Source organism: Macaca fascicularis, chromosome 19 (genome assembly GCF_037993035.2).
Source record: "Macaca fascicularis isolate 582-1 chromosome 19, T2T-MFA8v1.1".
In the NCBI taxonomy this organism is placed as follows: Eukaryota; Metazoa; Chordata; class Mammalia; order Primates; family Cercopithecidae; genus Macaca; species Macaca fascicularis.
The window spans coordinates 59,242,068-59,269,403 of NC_088393.1; the positions used below are offsets into that span (position 1 = coordinate 59,242,068).

Consider the following 27,336-nt stretch of genomic DNA (forward strand, 5'->3'; position numbering starts at 1 on the left):
CTCTCCTGCCTCAGCCTCCCAAATAGCTGGGACTACAGGTGTGCACCACCACGCCCAGCTAATTTTCGTATTTTTAGTAGAGACGGGGTTTCACCATGTTGGCCAGGATGGTCTCGATCTCTTGACCTCGTGATCTGCCCACTTCAGCCTCCTAAAGTGCTGGGATTACAGGTGTGAGCCACCGCACCCGGCCAGTATTTTTTTTTTTTTTTTTTTAAGAGAAGTGTATGTTTGGTTTTATTCAGACCTTTACAAAGAGTTATAAACCAATTCAAAAAATTAGGTCACCCGTGGCAGCTTACTCAGGGTATTCAAAACACAATGCAAAACCCTTGTGACTGTCTGTTCTTGCAGCTGTTACTTTCGTGATGGTTCTGCATATGCTACCAAATACCTATTTAGTATTTATCCAAAAGGCCTAAAGACAAAGGAATTTATCAACAATACAGTAGGACTCTTCTCACCTCTCTGAGATCCAAACTATTCATTATAAGCAACTAACTATTTAGTTGTATCTATCAACATCATCATACCAAACATTGATTTATTTCTGTTTTTGTTTGTTCATTTTTATTTGTTTATTTAACGTCTTCCTAATGCGTGTGAAGTAGCATCTCCTTTACAGTTTGGTTTTGCATTCGTGACATGAGTAACAATACTGAGCATCTTCTCACGGGCTGCTTGGCCATTTGCACACCACCTGGGAGCAAAGTCCAGCAGGGGACAGACCATGCAAGGCCTTCAGTCCAGGCTGTGGTGTTTCATGACTAACAATACTGAGCATCTTCTCACGGGCTGCTTGGCCATTTGCACACCACCTGGGAGCAAAGTCCAGCAGGGGACAGACCATGCAAGGCCTTCAGTCCAGGCTGTGGTGTTTCTACCTCATTCTCCAGCAGTGGAGATGAAGCACCGCCCTTCAGATGGTAGAGGCACTGAACAAGGAGGCATCTGGAAGCAGAGTCTGGAGGCCTGTGTTGGGGAGAGATGGAGGCAAAAGGTGAGGAGGGTTCAGTGACCAGGGAAGAGGTGAGGCCCAAGGCATGACTGGAGTCAGGATGGAGAAAAGGGCTCCAAGATGAGCCCTGCTGAGGAGAAAGAGGAACAAGAGTTAATGATTTATGGGCCCTGGAGGAGGGAGGGAGCTCAAGGTGGAGACTCACATTCTGGTTCTGAGTTTAGAAGTGTCAAACCCTAATCAGGTAAAGGAGTCAGGCTGGTGGGAGCAGAGGAAAGTAAAGAGAGAAAGCAGGTAAGCTACAAGCCTGCCTTTCTTCGTGGTTCAGGATAGGTGGCCCTCCTGCGCAAGTAACTCACAACTTTTCTGTGCCCAGCTATCATCAGAACCTCAGCTGAGAGAACAATGTGAGTTAGCTCACTGCAACCTTGACATTATCAGTACTCCATGCATCCCTCTCCAGCACAAGTACCACAGGCCCCCTGCTGGGGCAAGCCTTTGTCTCTTTGCAGTCAGCTCCCCTCTTGCCGGCCTCCCCGTTGCAACATAGTTTCATACTTTCTCTAACAAATCTGCAGTTCTACACCTACAACTGTCCTGGTAAATTCTTTTTGCGGCCCATGCCACTGGCCTCAGATAGTCACTTACCTGTGACAAGAGGCGGGACCACTGTGTCATCAGTGGGATGGGGATCCCAGGAGGAGAAGAGCGTTTGGGGAGGGAGATGGGTGTACCATGCTGAGCAGAGCAATCATGGGGGCTATCAAGGGAGAGGTGCCCAGTGGGATGCTGGAGGGTGAGATGCCCTCAACACTCACCTGAGAGATTAACCTTTGACAACCTATGCAGCCTCCACACCTGTAGCTGCCTTTGCTGCCTTCCTCCGGTGGGACTTCACTCTGAGTGAAAAGACAAGGACCTGTGAGTGTGGCCAAATCAGGGTGCAGGGGGCAGCAGACTCACTTCCCTGTGCTCTGCTAAGGCACTGGAGGGGACTGATGTGGAGAGAGCAGGTTCAGCCCCCAAGACCTCCACGATGAGAGAAGGAACCTCTCACCCGGGACACACAGCAAAGTTGGGTACAGAAAACATTGTCTTGGGTGAAATTCTCACCACAACGGAGCCTCTGTTGGTCCAGGTTCTCTTGACTGGTTCAGGACCCTCCAGCAACGGGACTCAAATTCCGCATTGTGTCCCCTGCCCTCCCTGCACCTCCCTTTGCTCCCTGGGGCAGTGCTCACCTGAGGACGATGAGACAGAGGACGAGAAGCAGGATCTTTACAGCGGCCTCCCCGATGGCCACCAGAACCACCTCTGCCATGGGCCCTGATTTCCCTGCAAAAAGGTGCATGAGGTAGATTCATCTGCTAAACCACAATTCCTTATTGTTTCGCTCCTAATAATTGGACACAGGTTCTACCAGTTCTACCTGCATCCCTGCATGTCAGAAAACAGCCCGGGGCTAACCTCATCCCCTACCAAGACTGAGCAGCAACAAACAGAAGGCTCTGGCCCTCAAGACATTGCCGGCCTCACAGCTGAGGCTGAGGCTGAGCTGAGCACAGTCCTATTCTCTTGGTGAGCCCGGTGGACTACTTGTTCAGAGACCTGGGAGTAAAGATCATTGGGAGAGAGGATCTGGTGTGCAGCCCCTTGACACTCACTCTGCACAAACAGCCTCAGGGAGACCTGCTGGGAACCCAGGGGGTTCTGAGCTTGGCAGGTGAATTCTCCTTCATTCCTGAGGTGCATTTGAGGCAGCTCCAGCATCCCGGAGTTGGGCTGTGAGGGGCTCAGGATCAGGTTATCCTGGGTCCAGCTCAGCCCAGCAGGAGGATTGCTATCAACAGCACAGAGCAGGTGTAGAGACTGTCCTTCCAGGACCTGAAGAGATGATCCATTTCTCAGGGTTGTGGATGCTGAAGAAAAAGAGACAGAGGGTCAGAGTGACAAAGAGGTTGAGGGAAAGAAGAAGGACACCTACGGAGACCAAACAGAGGAACAGATTCAGACTCACAAGCAAAGACTGATAGAAACAGACTCTGTGAGATGGATCCAGAAAGCGGGGTGAGCCTGGGCTTAGAGCCTGGCTCAGGCCCCAATTTCTGTATATAGCATGGTTTGGATTTATCTCTGCACGGATGCGCCCTTTTTGGCTGGATTTGTGCCCTAGAAATCACAGAGGGAGGGTCTCAGGCTTTACAGGGCAACCAAATAAGATGTCACTTTAGGCCCATATTCCATGTCCTCTTCAATGCTCTCGCTGACACCTCAGCTTCCAGATTCTCCCTGAACCTTCTTGTTCTTTATCTGAGTCCTCACCTGACACTGGTTTACTGACTTATCCCTGTGCCTCTGAGAGGCTCTCACTCCCAGAAATTCAGAGTCTGGTTGGTAGCAGGACTTAGGAACAGGTGCTCATGAGGCCACAGGACATATGTTGGAGGTGACTCAGGCTCCAGTAGCCTTGGGGATGTCAATGTATATGAGACCATGTAAATTATGTGATCCAGGAAGGCTTCCTGGAGGAGGCATACCTACTTCACACAGGAAGTAGTAGGGTATGGAGGACAAGCAGGGGTCGCTAGATAATGAGGGCTGGAAGGACATTCCATTATGAAGGAACAGAAGGTGCAAAGATGACCAAAACCTGATCACATCCAGAAAATGCAAATAGACCTGCAGGGCTGGAGGGAGACAGGGTGTATAGGCTGGGGTGGAGGGTGGAGTTCAGACACAAGACACAGGAGGAAAAGTGGAGGGCTCTATCTTGGCTTACTGCAACCTCCACCTCCTGGGTCCAAGCAGTTCTCCTGCCTCAGCCTCCCAAGTAGCTGGGATTACAGGCATGCGCCACCACACACAGCTAATTTTTGTATTTTTAGTAGATGGGGTTTCACCATGTTGGTCAGGCTGGTCTCGAGCTCCTGACTCAACAATCCATCCACTTTGACCTCCCAAACTGTTCTGGTTACAGGCGTGAGCCATTGCACCCGGCCGAGATTTGTTTTAATAAATTCGGCGTGGGGGTAATTGGCACCAATAAAAGAAATCAAGAAGTGTGAATACAGGAATAAATAGGTTCCTGTACATTGGGAAAATCATGGACAGCTAAGAAAAAGCCACATGGGGCTGGCTCATGCCCCTAATTCCAGCCCTTTGGGAGGCTGAGGTGGGCGGATCACCTGAGGTCAGGAGTTAGAGGCCAGCCTGGCCAACCAACATGGTGAAACACCGTCTCTATTAAAAATACAAAAAAAAAAAAAAATTTTGCCAGGTGTGGTGGCACGTGCCTGTAATTCCAGCTACTCGGGAGGCTGAGGCAGAGGCATTGCTTGAACCCGGGAGGTGGGGTTGCAGTGAGCCAAGATCCTGCCACTGCATTACGGCCTGGAGGACAAGAGAAAGAAAGACAAAGCCACAGGCCATATTGGGACACGTATTTGTAATGTATATTACTAATATTCAGTACTTTCTCAAACTAAAGAGAGACTCAAGAATAAATAATAAAGGTAAAATCACTCTGGAAAGCTGAGAAAAAACTATCAACGGGAGTTCACAGAACAAAAGAATAAAACGGCGCCTTAATGTACAAAAAAATGCAGACCATTCACAGCAAGAGAAACATTCTAATGAATGTGCACACGGAGATGCAGATTTTCACCCAGTATCGGCAGAGGTCTAAGTATCTAACCCCACACTGGGTTGGTGAGGCTGGGGAAACTCACGCATTCACCCCTTCCTGTTGGCAAGGTGAGTTTGTCCTTTTTAGATGGAAAACAACATGGCCATATCTCTCAATATTCAAAAAACACAATGGCCCAGCTATTTTGCACTTAACGTTCACATACACACTTGTGAAAAGAGATACAGGATAAATCACTATAGCATTCCTGTGCTCAGCTAAGTTAGCGTCATGATCATGAATTCGGAGATTCCACAAAATCAGAGTCCATCTGTGCAGTGGAATCACACACAGCCCTGGAGGAGGGGGCGGACCGTCTCGCTACCGTCTCGCTACGGACACCAAACCGCCTCTGATCCTCCAGGTGCACAAACCAAGGCTCAGAGCAGCCTGGACAGACCCTGGTGAATTCTGGTGAGGGGGACGGGCTTCTAAGTACAGACTCTGCTGTGCATTTTGAATTTTTACCCATGTGACAATATCCTCTATCCAGAAGTATTAGGTCAGAACTACCAGGGAAAATTAAAAGGTGAGGCTGAATGTGCATTCCGGGAGTGGATCATCAGGGGCCTTGGGATTGGGTCTGCTGCGTGACTGTCACTCTGCCCTTGCAGTGGGGCCAAGGTGTGTGTGTGTGTGCAGGATTCTGAAGGGAGTGGGGGAGGGGAGGGGACAGTTGCTCAGGTGGCCACTGGGCCTGAGGATGCAGAGAGGCCCTGGGTTCACCCACATGGGGGTCTCAGGTCACCAGGGTGAGTCCAGGATGAGGAGGGGCCTGGCCCTGCCCTGAGCTGGAGGCCCTGCTTCCCCAGCCCCAGGGAGGGAGCACCATCCTACCTGTGCCATCTCCTTGGAAGACAGTCAAGGTCAAGTTCTGAGGAGGGTCTGGGACAGAAAGACACAGCGACTCGCATCACTGTGAGGGCTGGGGACACCGGCTCTCTCACCCCAGAGGTTGCATAAAGAGGGAAGGCAGAGCCAGTGTCCTCCTGACCCCCCACTCCAAGCCCAAATTCTGGGACTCAGCACCTGTGTCCAGCCCTGACCCCCGTCTCCTGCTATCAGCGACCCCACCCCATCAGGGACCTGGATGTCCTGGCCCAGCTCTCACAGGATACGTTAAGTTGGATGGTCCTGGTCGTGGTTACACCGGCCCCGGGCAAGGTCACCTGACAGGTGAGTCTGCTGCCGTGGTCCTGGGGCTGTGGGATGAGGGTGGCCACCGAGGAGAGGGCTGTGGTGGGGCTCAGCGGGGATACAGAGGTCCCAATCCAGGAGAAGATGGGGGGTGTCCCCTGCTCACAGGCCCAGGGCACAGAGCAGGTCAGGTTCCTGGGGTGGCCGGACTTCAGGGCCCCTGGGATGAGGATGTGCGGCCTGTGGGTCAGGGCTGGTGAGGAGATGGGGATGCAGGATCAGGAAGGGGTTCTGAGGTGCAGCCCCGGGGAAGCGCAGGCTCTGGTTCAGGTCTTCCCCTGTGCCTGACTCACTTTGCCCTTTACCCTTTCCCAGCCCAGCCCTGCCTTGCAGCCCCCATGACCTCTCCCTGTGGCTGCTCCTGGATCCCGTGCCTTACCTGTCACATGCACAGACAACGGGGGACTTTTGTAATTATATTTCATCCATCCTTCCTCCATACGAAAGAAGTACAAACCGCTGTCCCTCCTCCTGGCGTCTGTGATGCTCAGGGAGCAGTTTTTCTCCCTGGGATTACCCAGGAGGCGGAATCGACCCCGGGTCTCCTCCCGCACTTCTCGAGCAGGATCGTTTGTGGCCACTGGAGCATCCCGTAAAGGATTGTCTCCTTCCCGGAACCAGTAGCCATGATCACGGTCATTCCTGCTGAAGGGGTACCTCGGATTGAAGAAAGTGCAGGGCACGAGGACGCACAGACCCTCCTGCACCATCACCGACTCCGGCACCTCCAGATGGAATAAGCCCTCCAGAGCCAGGGCCCCTGTGGAGACACGAGGGTCAGGTTGGCTCATCCCCGGACAGCCCCTCTCCCTGGGGCCACTCACCTGCCCACAGCAGGGGCAGCAGCAGCAGCAGCATCTCTGAGGCGGAGGCTCCCTGCGCTCCCCCTGTGAGGACAGAAGGGGAACGGAGTGGAGGGGAAGGGCCGTGGGGCCGAACGGGAAGCTGAGGAGGAAGAGAGACTTCAGCCCTGCACAGAAGAGGAACCTCAGACCCACAAGTCAGAGCTCCTCTCCTCCACACAGATTGGACGGAAACCGCATGGCCCAGAGAACCCAGCGACCGGCCCAGAGAGGAGAGGAGATGGAGCAGAAACTGATTCTTACCAGAGCCTGGATCAGGACCCAGAGGGACATCCGAGCCATGGGACACTCGTGAAGATCTAAAAAAAGAAATTGTTGGGCTAAAAGCTACCTGTGTGTTTAACTTGGGCAGGAATTGACAAACTGCTGTCCAAAATGGCATGGACTTTGACCATTCCTCCCAGCCATGTGCCAGAATTCCAGTAGCTCCACATCCTCATCAATGCTTGGTATTGCCATGCTTTATGTATATCTACACACTTAAATAAAAAATGTTTTTTGAGGCAGGGTCTCACTCTGTCGCCCAGGCTGGAGTGCTGTGGCACCGTCTCGGCTCATTGCAACCTCCACCTCCTTGGCTCAAGCAATCCTCCCACCTCAGCCTCCCGAGTAGTTGGGACCATAGGCTCACTGCCATGCCCGGCTAATTTTTGTATTTTTTGTAGAGATGAGGTCTCACCATGTTGCCCAGGCTGGTCTTGAACTCCTGACCTCAAGTGATTCTTCCTCTTTGGCCTCCCAAAGTGTTGGGATTATAGGCGTTAGCCACTGTGCCTAGCTTATGCTTTATATTGGAACAGTTCTAGTGACAGTGCAGTGGCATCTTATGTTTAAAAAATTTAAATTTATTTAAAGTTAGATATGATTGAATTCATTCTTTATCATATGCCATTTTATGTGGGTTGACAGATGTATATAGTTATATACACAACCGCTGTGAAGACACCAAAAAGTGGCATTACCCGAACATTCCCTCCCTCTGCTGACCCTAGGAAGTCAATCCTCCCTCTGCACTTAGTCCCTGAGAAAACACGGATCTATTCTCCATCCCTGTTTTTGGCCTTTCTACAGAATGTCATATAAATGGAATCATACAAAATGTCTCCTCTAAAATCTGGCTTTGGTGTAATGCCTTTGGGGCTCATCTATGGGGCTGAGTATAAATCCATCATTTTAGTGTAATTGTTGACTGGTTCTCCATTGTCATCATTTGCATATATTTACCATTTGAGGAGCACTGCCATTGTTTTCAGGTTCCGGTGACTCTAAAATAATGTTGCTATAAATACTCCATTCAAGTTTCTGTGTGTGAACGTAAGTTTTTAATTCCCTTGAGTAAATACCTAGGAGTCAAGTGGTTGGCCAAACTTACACTTGGTCACGTGTAAGTTTAAATTTATGTGAAATTGGGGCCCGGCGCGGTGGCTCAAGCCTGTAATCCCAGCACTTTGGGAGGCCGAGACGGGCGGATCACTAGGTCAGGAGATCGAGACCATCCTGGCGAACACGGTGAAACCCCGTCTCTACTAAAAAATACAAAAAACTAGCCGGGCGAGGCGGCGGGCGCCTGTAGTCCCAGCTACTCAGAAGGCTGAGGCAGGAGAATGGCGCAAACCCGGGGGGCGGAGCTTGCAGTGAGCTGAGATCTGGCCACTGCACTCCAGCCCGGGCGACAGAGCCAGACTCCGTCTCAAAAAAAAAAAAAAAAAAAAATTATGTGAAATTGACAAACTATTCTCCAAAGTGTATATACCATTTTGTATTCCTACCAGCAGTAGACGAGCTCTGATCACTTCACATCCTTGCTAGCATTTGGTATTATCCACATATTTTAACATTTCTTTTTACCTTTGTTGTACTTTTCAGTCATTTTTCTTAGGTATGTAATTCTACCTCATTCTTCTTCTATTCTGTAATTACCTTAAGACAAATTATATTGAGGATATTTTCATGGGCTTGTTTGCCATCTGCTTTTCGTTTTTGGTGAGGTGGCTGATTAAATCTTTATTAGATTTTCTCTTCATTGCTGTAAAACATACAGAAGAAAAAAATTACCGTTTTAACTATTTTTCAGTGTTTAGAGAAGTGGCACCAAGTACACTCACATTGTTATGAATCACCATGATCGATCTCCAGAAGTGTCTTCATCTTCCCAAACTGAAACTGCATCAAAGAGGTGAAAATGCCCTATTCCTTCCTGATCACAGCCCCTGGCAAGCATGGTTCTACTTTCTGTGTCTGTGAATTTGCCTACTCTACACACCTCATATAAGTAGAATCATACAGCGTTTGTCGTGCTGTGACTGACTTAGCACAATGCATTTAAGGTTCATCCATGCTGCATCATGTGCTAGCTTCTCCTTTTGTTGTTGTTGTTTGAGACGGAGTTTCACTCTTATTACCCAGGTTGGAGTGCAATGGCGTGATCTCAGCTCACTGCAACCTCCGCCTCCCAGGTTCAAGCAATTTTCCTGCCTCAGCCTCCTGAGTAGCTGGGATTACAGGCGCCTGCCACCAGGTCTGGCTAATTTTTTTTTTTTTTTTTTTTTTTTTAGGCAGAGTTTCTCTCTTTGTTGCCTAGGCTGGAGTCCAGTGGTGTCATCTCAGCTCACTGCAACCTCCACCTCCCAGGTTCAAGCAATCCTCCTGCCTCAGCCTCCAGAGTAGCTGGGATTACAGGTATGTGCCAGCACACTCGGCTAATTTTGTATTTTTAGTAGAGATAGGGTTTCACCATATTGGTCAGGCTGGTCTCGAACTCCTGACCTCAGGTGATCCACCCGCCTCAGCCTCCCAAAGTGCTGGGATTATAGGAGTGAGCCACCATGCCCGGCTTGTATTTTTCTTTTTTTGTTTTTTTTTTAAGTAGAGATGAGGTTTCACCATGTTGGCTAGACTGGTGTCGAACTCCTGACCTCAGGTGATCTGCCTACCTTGGTCTCCCAAAGTGCTGGGATTATAGGCGTGAGCCACCACACTTGCCTTCTTGGTTTTTTTGTTTGTTTGTTCTCCCCCCCCCCCCCCACTTTTTTTTTTTTTTTTGAGACAGGGTCTTGCTCTGTCACCCAGGCTGCAGTGCAGTGGCATAATCGGACTCACTGCAACCTCTGCCTCTCAGGTTCAAGCAATTCTCCTGCCTCAGTCTCCCGAGTACCTGGGATTACAGGCGCATGTCATGCCTGGCTAATTTTTGTATTTTTAGTGGAGACAGGGTTTCATCATGTTGGCCAGGCTGGTCTCAAACTCCTGACTTCAAGTGATATGCCTGCCTTGGCCTTCCAAAGTGCTGGGATTACAGGCGTGAGCTACCATGCCCCAGTCCAGCTTCTGCTTCTATTTTAAGGCTGAGTAATATTCAATTGTATGTATATAACACACATTTCTTATTCATTCACTTTTTAGGAATACTGGGGTTGCTTTTCCCTTTTAGCTATTGTGAATATGCTTCTGTGAACATAGATGCATAAAACTTTACTCAAGTTCCAGCTTTTGATCTTTCGGGCCATATACCCAGAAGTAGAATTGCTGGATCATAAGGTCATTCTATTTTTAATTTTTTTGAGGAACCCCACTACTACTCTCTAGAACAACTTTACAATTTCACTTTCCCATCAGCAATGCACAAGAGTTCCAACGCATAAGAGATCACATGGACAGCTCAGCAAGCTGAATAATGGTCACCCAAAGAAATCCAGTCTCAGCTCCTTGAGCTTCTAAATATTACCTTACAAATAAAGTGTCTTTGTAGATTTTTTTTTTTTTGAGACAGTCTCACTCTGTTGCCCAGGCTGGAGTGCAGTGGTGCGATCTCAACTCACTGCAACCTCTGCCTCCCGTGTTCAAGTGATTCTCCCGCCTCAGCCTCTTGAATAACTGGGATTACAGGCACCCACCACCACACCCAGCTAACTTTTGTATTTTTAGTAGAGACAGGGTTTCACCATGTTGGCCAGGCTGGTCTCACACTCCTGCCCTCGAGTGATCTGCCAGCCTCAGCCTCCCAAAGTGCTGGGATTACAGGCATGAGCCACCATGCTGGGCCACTGTACAGAGAACACTGTAGCCACATGGAATACATGTGGTTAGGGGATTGTCTTAGCCTGTCTGGGCTGCTATAGCAAAATACTATAAATTAAGCCTCCTATAAATAACGGAAATTTATTTCTTACAATTCTGGAGGTTAAAAGTCCAAGGTTAGAAGATGAAGTTTTCAGATGATTTGTTTTCTTGTGAGGCTCTGTGTCCTGGCTTGTAGATGCCGCCTTCTCACTGTACCCTCACATGGTTAAGAGACAGCAAGTTCTGTGGAGTCTCTCCTTATAAGGACACTGTATTAGTCTGTTTTCACACTGCTGATAAAGACATACCACAGACCAAAGACATACTAATTTACCAAAGAAAGAGGTTTAATGGATTTACAGTTCCACGTGGCTGGGGAAGCCTCACAATCATGGTGGAAGGTGAAAGGCATGTTTCATACGGCAGCAGACAAGAGACAAGCTTGTGCAGGGAAACTCCCCTTTTTAAAACCATCGGATCTTGTGAGAATTATTCACTATCGCAAGAACAGCACAGGAAAGACCTGCCCCCATGATTTAATTACCACCCACTAGATCCCTCCCACAACATGTGGGAATTCATGATGAGATTTGGGTGAGGACACAGCCAAACCATATCAGACACTAATCTCATAGTGGGTCCCCACCCTCATGACCCCATGTAACCTAATTACCTCCCAAAAGCCCCATCTCCAAATACATCACATTCGAGGTTAGGACTTCAACATATGAATTTTGGGGGAACATAAACATTCAGTTTGTAACAGGCATTTTACTGAAACCCTGTCATCTCCCACACCATGAGTTTAGATCAACAAATAATCATGCAGAAAAAAATATATATACAGAAATTTCTTAGAGCAAAGCTTCTGCTCATTTTTTCAATAATCTCATTTTTTTAAATTAAAAGGAACAGAAATGAAAACCAATAACTTAATCTGGAAAAGAAGGGTTTTATTAAAAAAACATGTTTGCGGCCGGGTGTGATGGCTCACGCCTGTAATCCCAGCACTTTGGGAGGCTGAGGCAGGCAGATCACGAGGTCAGGAGACTAAGACCATCCTGGCTAACACAGTGAAACCCCGTCTCTACTAAAAATACAAAAAAAAAAAAAAAAAAAAAAAATTAGCCAATGTGGTGGCAGGCACCTGTAGTCCCAGCTACTCGGGAGGCTGAGGCAGGAGAATGGCGTGAACCTGGAAGGCAGAGCTTGCAGTCAGCCGAGATCGTGCCACTGCACTCCAGCCTGGGCGACAGAGCGAGATTCCATCTCAAAACAAAAACAAAAAACATGTTTGCTTAATTTTTGGCCCAGGAAGTGGGGAATCTGGGAACATCCTGTAACTCAAGGTCAAGATTAGCACATTACTGATGTCCAATGTAACCCTTTGGGTGCTGCTTTTTGCTCTCTGTGTGGTGGGCTGCAGATACCTGAGCCATCTTCATTCTCTGGCTAGCAATGTTCATGCAATGTGAGGTCTCCCCAGCTCATGGCTCATGTCGTTCCTGCAGCTGACAGGGAGAGCACCACCTCCATCCTGTAAGCTCCAACGGCATCTTCCTGACAGCCACGAGGAGCCACATCCAGCTCTTTCCTCCACGTTTTTATGAGCGAATAGGTTGACTGGAGTTTGAACTTCTGGGTTCAAACCCTCAGAAGTTCAAGGTTCAAACCCCCATTGACCTATTCCCACACTTGATGTCCATGATAAGAATGATTCTGAGGGTGCATTGGGCATATTGACATAGAAAGGTATGATTTTTTCTAAGAATTTCCATCTCTGCCTTTTGTCCAACAATTAGATTCTATTCCTTGTTTCTAAATGAAAATATGAAGAAACACATCCTTTGGGAACTAAAATAAATAACACTTTGAAGTTGAAACAGAGAAAATATATGAGGCTGCACATGGAATTAGTGGAAAACTATGCTCTCATTTGAGGTTATTCTGATTTCTCCAAGGAAGATTTAAGCTCAAAAGGTAAGGTGGCCAGGGAATCACGCCATGGTGAGACACATAGGGATGTGCGGGCATAGAGTGCAAGCTAATCAAGCTTGATATGTACAAGGAATTTCTCTTAGTAATCAATGAGAATGTCAAGTGTATAGAAAATAACTTTTGATGAACAAGGAAGAGTACATGAATTTACAAACAAGAAATCTTTCCTCACTGGGCAAAAAGCTCATTCAATCTTTTTTTCAAGACAGTCTCTCTCTCCGTCACCCAGGCAGGAGTGCAGTGGCATGATCTTGACTCACTGCAGCCTCAACCTCCTTGGTTCAAGAGATTCTTGTACCTGAGCCTCCCAACTAGCTGGGATTACAGTCATGTGTCACCACGTCCCACTAGTTTTTTGAATTTTTGGTAGAGATGGAGTATTGCTATGTTGGCCAGGCTGGTCTCGAACTCCTGGCCTCAAGTAATCCTCCCATCTTGGCCTCCCAAAGTGCTGGAATTACAGGTGTGAGCCATCGCACCCAGCTTCATTCAATTCCTTTAGGAGGATGAGCAGCATTAAGCGGATGAGAATGTGCCTTCTATGGAGAAAGGTTTGCATGTAGAGATGCCACCATAATTTATCAGGACAGGTTTTCTCTCTTTCCTATTTTTTAGAGATGGTGTTTCGCCATGTTGCCCAGGCTGGTCTCCAACTCCTGGGCTCAAATGATCCATCCACCTTGACCTCCCAAAGTGCTGGGATTACGGATGTGAGCCACTGTGCATGGCTTTCTTTTTTCTTTTATTTTTCTTTTCTCTCTTTTTTTTTTTTTGAGATGGAGTCTCACTCTGTCACCAGGCTGGAGTGCAGTGGCATGATCTCAGCTCACTTCAACCTCTGCCTCCTTGGTTCAAGCGATTCTCCTGCGTCAGCCTCCTGAGTCGCTGGAACTACAGGCATACACCACCATGCCCAGCTAATTTTTGTATTTTTAGTAGAGACAGGGTTTCACCATGTTGGCCAGGATGGTCTTGATCTCTTGACCTCGTGATCCGCCTGCCTTGGCCTCCCAAAGTGCTGGGATTATAAGCATGAGCCACCGCGCACGGCCCCAGGACAGGTTTTCTAAGGCTCATGGCCCTTGGCCATTTGCTGCGTGATCTCCATCTCCATAGGGCTTTGTAGCAGGTCTCACTGCCTCTCCCACAATTCATACATCAGGCAATGCCCAGGAATCACAAGAGTAGAATTAATGTTCACGTTAAAAATCATAGTTGTTTCTATCCAAAGGTATAGCAGGCTTTTTTTTTTTTTTTTTTTTTTTTTTTTTTTTTTTTTTTTTTGGCTTTTAACAAAAAGAAGCATTGATTTCTGTTGTCTGGGAAATCTGAGGGGTAGACCTAGCTTTAACTGTGGCTGGATTTCAGGGTCCGATGACAGAACGGCTCATCTCTCTGTTTGCTTTTGGTTCATTGTTCTTGTTTGTTGTTGTTCCTGTGGTTGTTCGTTTATTCTGCCTGATTTTTGTTCTCGGGCTCATAAATGTAGGAGTTCTGATGTCCACTTTGCAGATGAGGACGCTGAGGCACATAGAGATCAAGTAATTTCCCTTCTGAGGCAGAGTATGTGGACTTCCCACAGCCTTGTGACGCCCCCTTATGTCTGTGTATCCAACTCAACATTCCTTGGTCAGGGCGCCCCCTGTTGCTCACCCAGAGAGTTACCGGGATCCCCGCACCAATCTCCTCCATCCTTTTTGACCCCCAAATGCTTCCTGACACCTGACTCCCACCCTGTCACTCAGAGACTAATCTATGTCAAGATTTACAATCTTGCCGGGAGCAGTGGCTCACGCCTGTAATCCCAGCACTTTGGGAGCCCAAGGCGGGTGGATCACCTGAGGTCAGGAGTTCGAGACCAGCCTGGCCAACGTAGGTAAATCCCCGTCTCTGCTAAAAACACAGAAATTAGCTGGGCATCGTGGCGGGCACCTGTAATCCCAGCTACTTGGGAGGCTGAGGCGACAGAATCCCTTGAACCGGAGAGTCAGAGGTTGCAGTGAGCCAAGATTGCGCCATTGCACTTCAGCCTGGGCAACGAGAGTGAAACTCCGTCCTAAAAAAGAAGAAAAAAACAACAACTAAACAAACAAACAAAAAACAAACCCCCAAAAATAAAGATTTATAATCTCACCAAACAGGAATGATAACTATAGGAAGTAGTTATTATCTGAGTTTATTCGTAATGTTATTTATAGTTAATGACACTTTTTTTTACCCACTTCCATTTTCTCTGGAAGCTGTTTGGGGCGTCCTGCCTCTCACCTTCTCTATCCACTTACCCCTACCAGGAGGTTGTAGACAAAGATTAGGGTTGATGCATTGTGCAACTCTATGGCTCCCCCTAGTGGTGTGATGCATTTGGGGTGGTGGTGTTTGCCCAGACAGGGCCCCAACGATGCGGGTAGGGAGCGGGTAGGGAACCCCACCTTGTGTAAAACTCTTCAAAAATCCTAGGTTAACATTCCATTTGGTCTCCAGGCCTGATAAATGGGGAGGAATGGCTGTTTATTAGTGTCTATTCTGGTTGCACCAGGCAGGACTGTGACGTTCTGCTCTCTTGATAAGAAGGTACAAAGCTGGGCTCCAGAAATGGATTGAGAGCGCCTTGGGTCTGCTCCCCAGGCTGCCTCCTGCCCCCAGGTGAGCCCTGGATACTGCTATTCCCGACTGAAGAGACAGGGTTTTGCACAAGGTGCTCCGGAAGGCCAGATTTCTCTCTGGGTAAGGTTCATGTGTTTTCCACACAAGTCGACTGCTGGGATTCATCAGGGATCTACAAACGGGACTAGGCAAAAGCTGTTCATGCTGCTGTATATACAAAATAGTGAACCCTGATATAAACGATGGACTTCGGGTGCTAATAACGTATCAATGGAGGTTCATCAAATATGACAAATGTACCACTCTGGTGGGAGATGCTGATAATAGAGGAGGCTATGCATGTGTGGGGACAGGTGGTACATGGAGAATCTCTGTACCTTCTGCTCAATCTGTGAACCTAAACTGCTCTAAAAATTAGGTCTATTCCGTCATATGCTTCTGGGAAAAATTGTCTATATATTTTTTTTTAAATGGAGAGAACTGGCTGGGCATAGTGGCTCAAGCCTACATCTCAGCACTTAAGGAGGCTGAAGTGGGAGGATTGCTTGAGTCCATGAGTTTGAGATCAGCCTGGGCAACATAGGCAGACTCTTGTCTCCACCAAAAAAAAAAAAAAAAAAATTGGCTAGGCATGGTAGTGCACGCCTGTGGTCCCAGCTACTCAGGAGGCTGAGGTCGGAGGACTGCCTGAGCCTAGAGGGTTGAGGCAGCAGTGAACCATGATCGTGCCACTGCACTCCAGCCTGGGCAACAGAGCAAGACCCTGTTTCAAAACAAATTGAAAAAAGCTTAATGCTCCCAAATAGGGTATTGGTTGAATAAGTTAACACACATCAAATTCAGTGGAATACTATGCAGCCATGAATAATTAACAGTAATGGTGCACAGCTGTGCTTCCCCAGTGAGACTCCAGGACCCAAGGGCAGGGGGTGAAAAGTGCTTCAGAGGACCTAAAGCAGAAGGTCCACTTTGTACATCTTCTGGGGCTTCCATTTATACTCAAATATTGAGTCAGGTCAATCAAATAACTTCAGTGACAATGAATGCATTATTTTCCTATTGAAACTAACAGAAACGTGTTTTTCCATAGGCCACAAATATTCATATGGACTTTCAGAGTACAACAGAAGACTTCAGAGACATTTCGTAAATATATCTAGATACAGAAGACTTTAGAGATATTTTGTAAATATATGCTAGACACCCATAGCTGTATATTCACCTTCCTCTGATTAAATCTGCCCTTAACGTTTCAGAATTCCTAATAAAGAAGGACATTTAAGAAAATGATCCCACTTTGGTAAACATTATGTATATGTGCATGAGTGTAGATAACACTTCAAAACTGAAAAGAGCGGATGGCAGATTGCAGGCATTGTTAGCAGGGCTCTCCCACCTTGGAAAGATGAAACAGTGTATAAAGATTTATGTTGTGAGCTTTTTACCAGAGAGCAACACAGGAACTTAACAGGAAAACTGTAAGAAACCACAGACCTTTCTAAAGAAGCAGTGGGCAACAGCCTACACCATGAGCCAGGCAGAAAACGGTGAGTCCCCGCGGTGTGGGAAGGGGAGAGACGGACTCAGGGATGTGCACTCCCACTGGGGTGCCACACGGTCCAGGCCACAGGACAGGGCAGCCCTCACCCTGCCCAGCACTGGAGCTGATTTAGGGAGCGCTGGGGAGTAGATAATGAGGAAAGAGAGAGACCCTCTCACATTGTTTTACATTGTTTTATACTCAGCACCTGTTTTAAGAAAAAAACAAGGAAGTAAAACCAAAGACAGGCAGCCCGGTGCCAGGCCCGAAACTAGGCCTGGGCCTGCCTGGCCTAAACCCAGTAGTTACAAATCAACTCATAACTTAGAAACCGATGTGATTCATAGATTCCAGACATTGTATAGAAGGACATTGTAAAACTCCCCGCCCTGTTCTGTTTCACTCTGACCACTGGTGCATGCAGCCCCTGTCACGTTCCCCCTGCTTGCTCAAATCGATCACGACCCTTTCATGTAAAATCTTTAGTGTTGTGAGCCCTTAAAAGGGACAGAAATTGTGCACTCGGGGAGCTCGGATTTTAAGGCAGTAGCTTGCCGATGCTCCTAGCTGAACAAAGCCCTTCCTTCTACAACTCGGTGTCTGAGGGGTTTTGTCTGCGGCTCATCCTGCTACAGTAAGAAGGAGCCACACTGGGATGTGCTTGGCATGCACTCCCAGGCTCCAGCAGGGACAGAGGGAAGCCATTCCCGATGCTGCCTCACAGGGGACCTTGCAGAAGCCAGTCAGCTAACTCAGGAGGCGGTCACGGGTTGAGAGAAGCTCCGGACCGAGATTTGCAATATCATCTTGAGTGGGGAAAGGAGCCTTGCCCAAAATCTGAGACTCATAGGTGCTCCTGAGGGAGAAGAAAAAGCAAAAAGTTGAGCAAATTCATGATTGGAAAGATACAGAGTCAACCTAAGTGCTCTTCAACCCGAAGGAAAGGCAACAAAAGAATATACATCGCTGATTCAGTCTCTTCCCTTCCCACACTGCGGGGAGTCACCGTTTTCTGCCTGGCTCCTGGGGTAGGCTGCTGCCCACTGCTTCTTTAGAAAGGTCTGTGGTTTCTTCCAGCGTTCCTGCTAAATTCCTGTGCTGCTCCCTGGTGCAGCTGCAGCGGAAGTAGGTCAGACAGGCGGGTCACAACCTGCCTTAAAGGGAAACAAACTTGCTAAATAGACGGAGAGAACAAACCGCCCGGCATCGCACAAACCGCATTCTGGGCTCGTGGTCAAAACACCCTGCAGCAAGGAGGTAGAAGCGAAGAAGGGAAATTCCCCAAATTCGTGCAAGTGCGGAAACCCATGCTGAGTTAGTGTCCTCGGGCTGACCTAGGCTCGTTATAATAGTGAAAACACACCCCCGCGTGGAGACTTAAGGTGCTAATGAGACAGCGAGGTATGCACTAGCGTGTACAGCCACTGCGCATGCGGGCCTAAGAGACCACCCAGAACATGCTTAAGAGCAACACCGTCCCACCCCCGCATGAGTAATCACGGAAGATTTGCCTAAAGGGAGTTTCCCCAGCGTCAGTCAGTGCCGTCTCATGTTTGAGCAGTTGTCAGGGTGTACTTTCACTTTGCCATTAACTCTCTTGCTTACTTTTACCTTGGACTCACTCTCAAGTTCTTTTTTTGAGGCAAAGTCAAGAACCTGAACTCGCCCACCAGCCATAGCAGGGGAGACCGTGTGGGCCGCGATGCAGGCAACACTCATGCCGGGAACGGTCAGGATGGCACCAGCTTATTGGATTTTTTTGTTGGCATTTGTGTTTGTTTCTCTACTCACCACCCAAGTGATAAAATAGGATTCTTGGTGCGGAACTTAAATTATCCCAGAAAGCCAACAGTTGCCCGCCTTGGGGACTTGTCTTTAAATTGCCTGGTTTGTACGTTTCTGGCCGGACGCATGAAGAAACAATCTGTGACAAGTCTGAGGGTCTTCCTTTCAGCCTGCCTCCCACGCTAAGAAAAGTCGGTGTTTCCCTCCTGGCAATTGTTGTAAATTTCTCTTTATCTGGGAACTGTTTTGGTTTTGTTTTTAGTTGCTCTGTGCTCCCTCTGAATCAAAGCTTCTAGCGCTGCCGGTGAAAACCACAAAGGGTCCTGCTTGAGGCGCCATCCTGGCCAAGAGAGCAAACCTGCAGGAGGTTTGGAAATGGACTCGGTCTCTGCAGAAGCGTGTGCACTATTAGGGGATGAACCGTGTCACAGCCAGAGGCACGAAGCTCATATTGTCGGTGATCCAGGAGACGTGAGTTCCCAGAGCTCGTTTGGCACATTCATGTGCACACTGTTGTCGGGGTTGGAATGTGTACTGAGCTTCAGTGTGAGGCTTGTGATATGCATTTCCTGTTTATCAATAAAAAAATTATCGAAGTGGGTGAATCCTGTAAGATGATAAATGTGTGCTAATCCAGTGCACTTGACTCTTCAACCCCTTCTTTCAATATCATTTTCATATGAAATCAGGCTTCAATGTGAGGCTTGTAATATGCGTGTCCTGTTTATCAGTTAAAAAAAAAATTATCAAAGTGGTTGAACCCTGTGACTTGGCAAGCGTGTGAGAATCCAGTACACTGGACTCTTCAACCTCTTCTTTTAATGTCACTTTTATAGGAAATAAAAGTAACCAGTATGACAATTCTCAAAAAAATAAAATAAAAATTAGGCGAGGTCCTGAGCAGGAAAACCAAATGAAAAAGCAGAAACAGGGCATCTGGAAATCTGAGGCTTTGCTGTGCTTTTCCGTATTTTGCAATTTTCCCAACAGTGAGCTTTGATTTTTGTGTTTTTGTTTTCTGGCTTGTTTTATAACAAGGTCAAAATAATGTAAGCAAATATAAAAATAAATAAATAAATAATAAACTAAAGGCAACATAAAGTTACAAAGATAAGGTTGGGCTCCCAAGAGCTGCCCTTCCCAGAGCCCACCCCTGCTGGTCAGAGTCCACCCTGGGGAGGAAAGGCCACCCCGAGGGCTGGGAGACGAGACCGGCAGCCTCTGTGCCGGGAGACACAGGTCTGGGAGGGAGCAGAGGAGGCGGCTGTGTCTCTGGAGGGACCCCTCCTCCTGGAGGACCCCAGGCAGCTCATAGACCTTTCAGACCTAGACGGAGCCTGTGGAGGAGGCTCATGGGTAAGAGATGCTGGATGCTGGATGAGCTTCCCAGGGCTGAGGGAAGGGCAGCTGGGACCAAAGGAGGGGAGGAGGCTGGGACCATCCCCATCCAGAGGCTCAGTCAGAAACTCCCAGAGCAGGGGTGGAGGAGAGGGCACGGGTCAGGACCTTCAGCAGGACTTTTATGAGCTCACACACTGGCACACCTCACCCACAGACACAGCTCTGCACAGACCCAGAGATGTGTCACACTCACTCAGACACACACACACACACACACACACACACACACAGCAAGAGAGAACATGCATTTCCAGGAACTTGGACCCCCACCCTCACCTCTGCACTCACCTCTTGCTGGGTGGGTTGTATTCTTGCTGAGTGATGTGGGACAAGTAAGTTCACTTCTCTGAACCCTAATTTCTTCATCTGCAACGGGGGTTAAAATATCTGTCTTGCTTGGCTGTTAGGACAGTTAAAGATATTACTATCTAGCATAGGGCCTACCATGTGATAGGTGTGAAATAAATGATTGTTATTTTCACCATTATTATTGTCACTGGTAATGAGGGCAGCAGTGCCAAGTCCTTTCTCAGCTTCACCCGGCCTCTTTCCCCCCACACAATGGCATCTGCCTCCAGTGCCCTCGGAAGTCTTTAAAAGTGTGTTGATGTTGAGGACTCTCGGTGCAGAGGTGAAGCCCCCAGACCATCCCCTCCAACTCCTAGGGTCCCACGTGGGGAGGGATTGGGCTTGGATTTGATGAGAAGTTGGGCCCCTTCCCCTGTCTCTACCCAGGACTCTCCCGTGTTTCTTTTTCTTTCTTTCTTTCTTTCCCTTCTCTTTTTTTTTTTTTTTTTTGAGACGGAGTCTCTCTCTGTTGCCCAGGCTGGAATGTAATGACGGATCTCCGCTCACTGCAACCTCTGCCTCCTGGGTTCAAGAGATTCTCCTGCCTCAGCCTCCTGAGTAGCTGGGATTACAGGCATGTGCCACTGTGCCTGGCTAATTTTGTATTTTTTGTAGAGATGGGGTTTCTCCATATTGGTCAGGCTGGTCTTGAACTCCTGACCTCAGGTTATCCGCCCACCTTGGCCTCCCAAAGTGTTGGGATTACAAGCATCAGCCACTGCACCTGGCTGGGTATACTATAATCTTTTATTTACTCACCTATTAATAGACATTTGAGATCTTCCTGGTTTTTACTATAGGTATTCAAGTAGAATTCTTTTTATAGACATGTTTTTATACTAACGAGTATACACAAGATGTGGAATTATTAGTTCAAAAAATACCTGTATATTTAATTTTCGTAGGAGTTGCCAAACTGTTATCCAAATGGTTTTGACTTTTCCCACTCCTCCCAGCCATGTGCCAGAATTCCAGCAGCTCCACACACTCATTGACACGTGATATTTTCAGTCTTTATATTCTAACAAGTCTCGTGAGAGTGTAGTAGCATCTTGTGTTTTGAATTTAGGTACCATCAATTTCACTATTTATAATAAGCAATTCCATGAGGTTTGACAGCTATATACCTGTAACCACAGTAAAGACACTGCAAAACGCCGTTACTTAAAACACTCCCTCCTGCTGTTCCTTGGTGGGCAACTTGCCCTCTGTGTTTAATTTCTATAAACAGGCTAATTTCTTCTTCATCCCTATTGGTGTGCCTTTTAAAGAATGTCATATAAATGGAATTATACAAAATGTAGCCTTTATTTATTTATTTTGAGACAGAGTCTTGCTCTGTCACCCAAGCTGGAGTGCAGTGGCACAATCTCGGCTCACTGCAACCTCCGCCTCCCTGGTTCAGGCAATTCCCTGCCTCAGCCTCCCAAGTAGCTGGGATTACAGTTGCACGCCACCACGCCTGGCTAATTTTTTTGGATTTTTAGTAGGGACAGGGTTTCGTCATGTTGGCCAGACTGGTCTTGAACTCCTGACCTCAGGCAATCCACCCACCTCGGCCTCCCAAAGTGCTGAGGTTACAGGCGTGAGCCACTGCGTCCAGCCTAAAATGTAGCCTTTAAAGTTTGGATTCATTCACTTGGTGTAATGCATTTGAGGCTCAGCTATGTGATTGGGTATATATATGAATAATTTGTTTTTGTTTTTAAATTGCTGACTCATACTTCATTGTTTCCCACAGATCCCCCGTTTTGTATTTATTCACTGTTTGACAGATATTCAGAATGTTTCCAGGTTTTGGTGAATATAAAATAAAGCCAGTATAAATATTCCCATGCAGATTTCTGTGTGTGGACACTAGTTTTTTTTTTCTCTTGCATAAATACCTAGGAGTTGGGTGCTTAGTCACATGTGTTGGCTATAAGAAATTGCAGCTGGGCGTGATGGCTCACGCTTGTAATCTCAGAACTTTGGGAGGATGAGGCAAGTGGATCATTTGAGGTCAGGAGTTCAAGACCAGGCTGGCCAACATGGCGAGACCCCATCTCTACTAAAAATACAAACATTAACTGGGTGTGGTGGGTGCCTGTTATCCCAGCTACTCAGGAGACTAAGGGCAGGAGAATTGCTTGAAACTGGGAGACGGGGACTGCAGTGAGCCGAGATTGTGCCACTGCACTTCAGCCTGGGTGACAGAGTGAGACTGTGTCAAAAAAAAAAAAAAAAAAAAGAAATTGCCAAACTGCTCTCCAAAGTGTGAGTGCCACTTTATATCCCCACCAGCAAAACACATGAGTTCTGGTTGCTCTACATTCTCACTAATATTTGGTATTATCAGGAATGAGTAAAATTTATTTTTCTTTTGGTTTTGTTTTGTAACCATTCTAATAGGTATATACTGTGACCTCATTCTGGTTCTAATCTACTATTTCATAACAGCAAATGGCATTGGGAGTGTTTCCGTTCATGTGATTATTTGCCATGAGTTTTTCTTCTTTGATGAGGAGGCTGATCAAATCTTTAGTGCTTCTTAAAATTTGTCTTAAAATACTTAACAAAAATACATAACAAAAACTTACCATTTTAACCATTTTTCAGTGCACAGGTAAGTGGCACTAAGTACATTCACACTCTTATGCAATTATCAATCATTGATCTCCAGAAATTTCTTCATCTTGCCAAATTTAAACTCTGTACCCACTGAATGATAACTCCCTATCCACCCTGCTCCCAGCCCATGGCAACCAACTTTCTGCTTTCTGTCTATGAATTTGCCTATTCTAGATACCTCATATAAGTGGAATCATACAGTATTGGTAACTTTCGTGACTGGCTCATTTCATGTGGCATAGTGGCTCCAAGGCTCATCTAAGTTGCAACACGTTTCAGAATCTCCTTCTTTTTAAGGTTTAATAGTATTTCATTGTATATAATATAGAGGCTTTTGACCAGTGTAGATCATCCTGAGTTATCAAGTTGATCCTTAAATCCAATCAGAAGTGTCTTGCTGGGAGAGTAACAGATGGAGATTTGATACACACTGAAGGCACCTGTGTCTGGGCAAACCCATCACCTCAAATGCATCACACCACCATGGGGAGCCATAGAGTTATGCGATGCATCCACCCCACTCTTTGTACAACCTCCTGGGGGTAGGGATAAGAAGTGGATAGACAGGGTGAGAGGCAGGAGCCTCCAGTCAGCAGCTTCCAAAGATGGGAGTGAAATGGAAAATAACAATAACATTACTAGTAACATTAAATCATAACAGCTACTTCCTGTAGCAAAAACTAGAGTAGGGGGCTGTCAGAAACCCACCTTATGTACAGCGCCTCAGAGATCCCAGATTAACATTTTTTGCGGTCTCCAAGATCGATAGACAGGAAGGAGTGGCTGTTCGTTAGCATTCACGCTGGCTGTGCCAGGCAGAACTTTGCCCTGGGAGGGACTATGACGTTCTGCTCTCTTAGTAAAAAGGTACAAAGCTGGGCTCCACAAACACATTAAGGGGCTCCTTGGGTCTGCTCCCCAGGCTGCCTCCTGCCCATAGGTGAGTAGTGGATGCTGCCACTCCTGACTGCAGAGACAGGGTTTCAGAAGAAATTCTCCAAGTTCTGGGGGATCCCAGATGGGATGGACCAGGTCTAGCTCTGGGGTCTGCTTAAGGAAACGAGAGTGAGTCTTTGAAGCTCAAGGCACCCTCCAAACCTGCAATCCTCTCCTGAGAGCAGGGTCCTCACGAGGGTCTCGTTGCACGAGACCGTCAGGGTCATGCCATGGGCTCTGAATGAAACCAGTTCTGCTCTCTTCATCCCGATTGTTCAGACTAGGCATCACTGACCATGCACAGTCTAGATGGAGGGAGGGACATGTTTCTCCAGGGACTTGGCACAATGCTGTGTCTAAAAGGAATGCTCCATGTTGGTGCAGCCAAATCGAGCTGATCAGATACTCTCTATGGCTGTGGTTGCTGGTCTCCTCTCAATATCCACCCCTTCTTTTTCTTTAGCGATAAGAACCTCAGACATGAGAGCCCAGCTAAGAAGGATTCTACATTCTACATTCTACACTTTCTTCTGAAGTTTTTCTTAACAGCCCTATGAAGAGGAAACATTTCATATCCTGATTAAAAACAATTTCTTTTTCTTTTTAATTTTTGTGGGTACATAGTTGGTGTAGACCCCAAGATTCTTTTAAATTTATTAAAATGTTTTATTTTTTAACTTTTATTTTAGGTTCGGGGTACACGTGCAGGTTTGTTATGTAGGTAAACTTGTGTCATGGAGGTTTGTTGTATAGATTATTTCATCACCCAGGTACTAAGCCTAGTACCCAATAGTTATTTTTTCTGCTCCTCTCCCTCCTCTTATTCTCCACCCTCAAGGAGGCTCCAGTGTCTGATGTTCCCCTCTATGTGTTCAAGTGTTCTCATCATTTAACTGCCACTTATAAGTGAGAACATGCAGTATTGGTTTTCTGTTTCTGCATTAATTTTCTAAGGTAATGTCCCGATTTTACAGGTGTAGCAAGTGAAGCTTAAGTGAGGGAGGCAACTTAACTCAGATCACATGGCAGGTAAGTGGCAGCATTAGGTTCAAACCAGGCAGTGTAACCAGGAATCCCCCCTCTTAACCATGGGCTCTCCTCAAACAGCCTGTACAGCCTTTGACCCAGCAGTTCTCAGTAATTAGGGGGCAGTGCACAAGACCGTCCTCACTTCTAACTCCAGCTTCACACTCAGGGGTCCCCTGACCACCTTCAGTTTCAACAGTTCACTAGTAGGACTCACAGAACTCACTGAAAGCTGTTATCCTCATGTGATGTCTCATTATAGCTAAAGGATACAGATTAAAGTCAGCCAAGGGGAGAGGAGCATGGGGCAGGGTCCAGGAAATTCCAAATGGGGAGTTTCCAATTGTCCCCTCCTAGTACAATCACAGACAGCAGTAACTCCTCCTGACATGACATGTGACAACATGCACAGCGCATCACCAACCAGGGACACTCACCTAAGCCTTGACGTCCAGGGTTTTTATTATGGCTTTGCCACGTAGACATGGATGGCTGTTCACATGGCTGATCTTAGCTTCAGCTGCTCTAGAGATAGAGCTGATAACAATGACCCAAAGTCCCTACCATTACTCATATTATTAGACTATTTGGTGGTCATATGATTAGACTAATATAACTACTTAGTCATATTATTATGAATATATTATTAGACAAGGCTCTAAGGTAAATAAAGACATTCCTATCAGGTGAGACATTCCAGGGGCTTAGAGTTCCCTCCCAGTAGCTGAGAGCAAAGGCCAGACCTCTATTTAAGTAGGGTTGAGATTTTTCCTATGCAAGTTCACCTCTGGGATTAATCACGGATCTACAAATGGGACTAGGCAAAAGCTGTTCATGCTGCTGTGTATAAAAAAAGTGGGCCAGGCACGGTGGCTCGCGCCTGTAATCCCAGCACTTTGGGAGGCCAAGGTGGGGGGATCACGAGGTCAGAGATTGAGATCATTCTGAACAACATGATGAAACCCCGTCTCTACTAAAATACAAAAAATTAGCCAGGCGTGGTGGTGTGTGCCTGTAGTCCCAGCTACTTAGGAGGCTGAGGCAGGGGAATCGCTTGAACCTGGGAGGTGGAGATTGCAGAGAGCCGAGATTGTGCCACTGCACTCCAGCCTGGGTGACGGAGCAACACTCCATCTCAAAAAGAAAATAATAAAATAAAATAAAGTGAATTTTAATGTAAACTATGGGCTTTGGGTGCTAATATTGTGTCAATATGGGCTCATCAAATGCAAGAATGTACCACACTGGTGGGGATGTTGATAATGGGGGTGGCTGTGCATGTGGGAGGGCAGGTGATATATGAAAAACCTCTGTACCTTCTGCTCAGTTTTGCTGTAAACCTAAAACGGCTCTAAAATATCATGTTTTTTAATTGAAAGAACCTGGCCTGGCCCAGTGGCTCATACCTGTAATCCCAGCACTTGGGATGCTGAGGTAGATGGATCACTGGAACCCAGGAGTTGAAGACCAGCCTGGCCAACATGGTGAAATCCCATCTCTACTAAAAATACAAAAAATATTAGCCCGATGTGGTGGCACATGCCTGTAATCCCAGCTACTCTGGAGGCTGAGGCATGAGAATCACTTGAACTCAGGAGGCAGAGGTTGCAGTGAGCTTAGCTCACACCACTGCCCTCCAGCCTGGAGGACAGAGTGAGACTCTGTCTAAAAAAAAAAAATTGAAAGAACATAAATGATTGCAAATAGACGATTGGTTGAATAACTCAACCCATATCCAATCCAGTGGAAAACTACACAGCCATGAATAATGAACAGTGATAGTGCAAAGCCGTGCTTCTCCCATTGGAGTCCAGGACCTGAGGCAGAATGTGGGAAGTGCTTCAGGGGAGCTAAAGCCAGAAGATCCACTTTGTATATATTTCAGAGGCACCATTTACACTCTAATACTGGGGCAGGCCAATTAACTAACATCGGTGGTAACGAATGCGTTATTTTCCTATTAAAACTAACATGTAGGTGTTTTGCTGTAGGCTGCAAATATTCATACGCGTTTTCAGGGCACAAAAGAAGACTTCAGAGATATTTTATAAAACCAGTAGACATTCAGAGGTAAGCATATTCACCTTACTCTAACAGAACTTGGGTTTAACGTTTGAAAAGCCAAAACCAAAAATGTAATGATGTAATTCTGCTACAATAAAAGAGATTCATATGTGCATGCGTATGCCAGCTATAACATACCCAAACTGAAAAGACACGTAGAAAACAGCTGGTTGTATCTCTGGGTGGTTTTAAAAAATGGTATTCATGGCCGGGCGCGGTGGCTCAAGCCTGTAATCCCAGCACTGTGGGAGGCCGAGACGGG

The 27,336-nt window shown here is 46.9% G+C and overlaps 1 protein-coding gene across 2 annotated transcripts; it reads right to left on the bottom strand.

Annotated features, from left to right (window-relative positions):
- Positions 1-543: 543 nt before the first annotated feature.
- LOC102127482 (sialic acid-binding Ig-like lectin 13) lies at positions 544-6,737 on the bottom strand. 2 transcript variants are annotated; one of them, XR_012427915.1, is made up of 8 exons: positions 6,665-6,737; positions 6,220-6,600; positions 5,730-6,033; positions 5,481-5,528; positions 2,623-2,877; positions 2,200-2,293; positions 1,777-1,857; positions 544-972 (listed from the first exon to the last, which is right to left on the bottom strand). XR_012427915.1 is itself a non-coding variant. In XM_005590114.5 (8 exons), the coding sequence occupies exons 1-7, from the start codon at positions 6,696-6,698 to the stop codon at positions 1,800-1,802; spliced, it is 1,149 nt and encodes a 382-aa protein (XP_005590171.4). In that variant the 5' UTR covers positions 6,699-6,737; the 3' UTR covers positions 544-972; positions 1,777-1,799. The 2 variants fall into 2 exon arrangements, 1 of the variants encoding a protein (XP_005590171.4); XM_005590114.5 differs by having other exon boundaries at positions 5,755-6,033.
- Between the last annotated feature and the right edge of the window lie 20,599 nt (positions 6,738-27,336).

What these genes read in the sequence shown, in the direction of transcription:
- LOC102127482 (XM_005590114.5), bottom strand. Translation starts at nt 6,698, where the DNA reads ATGCTGCTGCTGCTGCTGCCCCTGCTGTGGGCAG. An exon ending in GTTGTCTGTGCATGTGACAG is followed by an intron (nt 6,034 to 6,219) that starts GTAAGGCACGGG and finishes TCTCCTCACCAG; the next exon opens with CCCTGACCCACAGGCCGCAC. An exon ending in CCTGAGGCTGTTTGTGCAGA is followed by an intron (nt 2,294 to 2,622) that starts GTGAGTGTCAAG and finishes ACCTTTTTGCAG; the next exon opens with GGAAATCAGGGCCCATGGCA.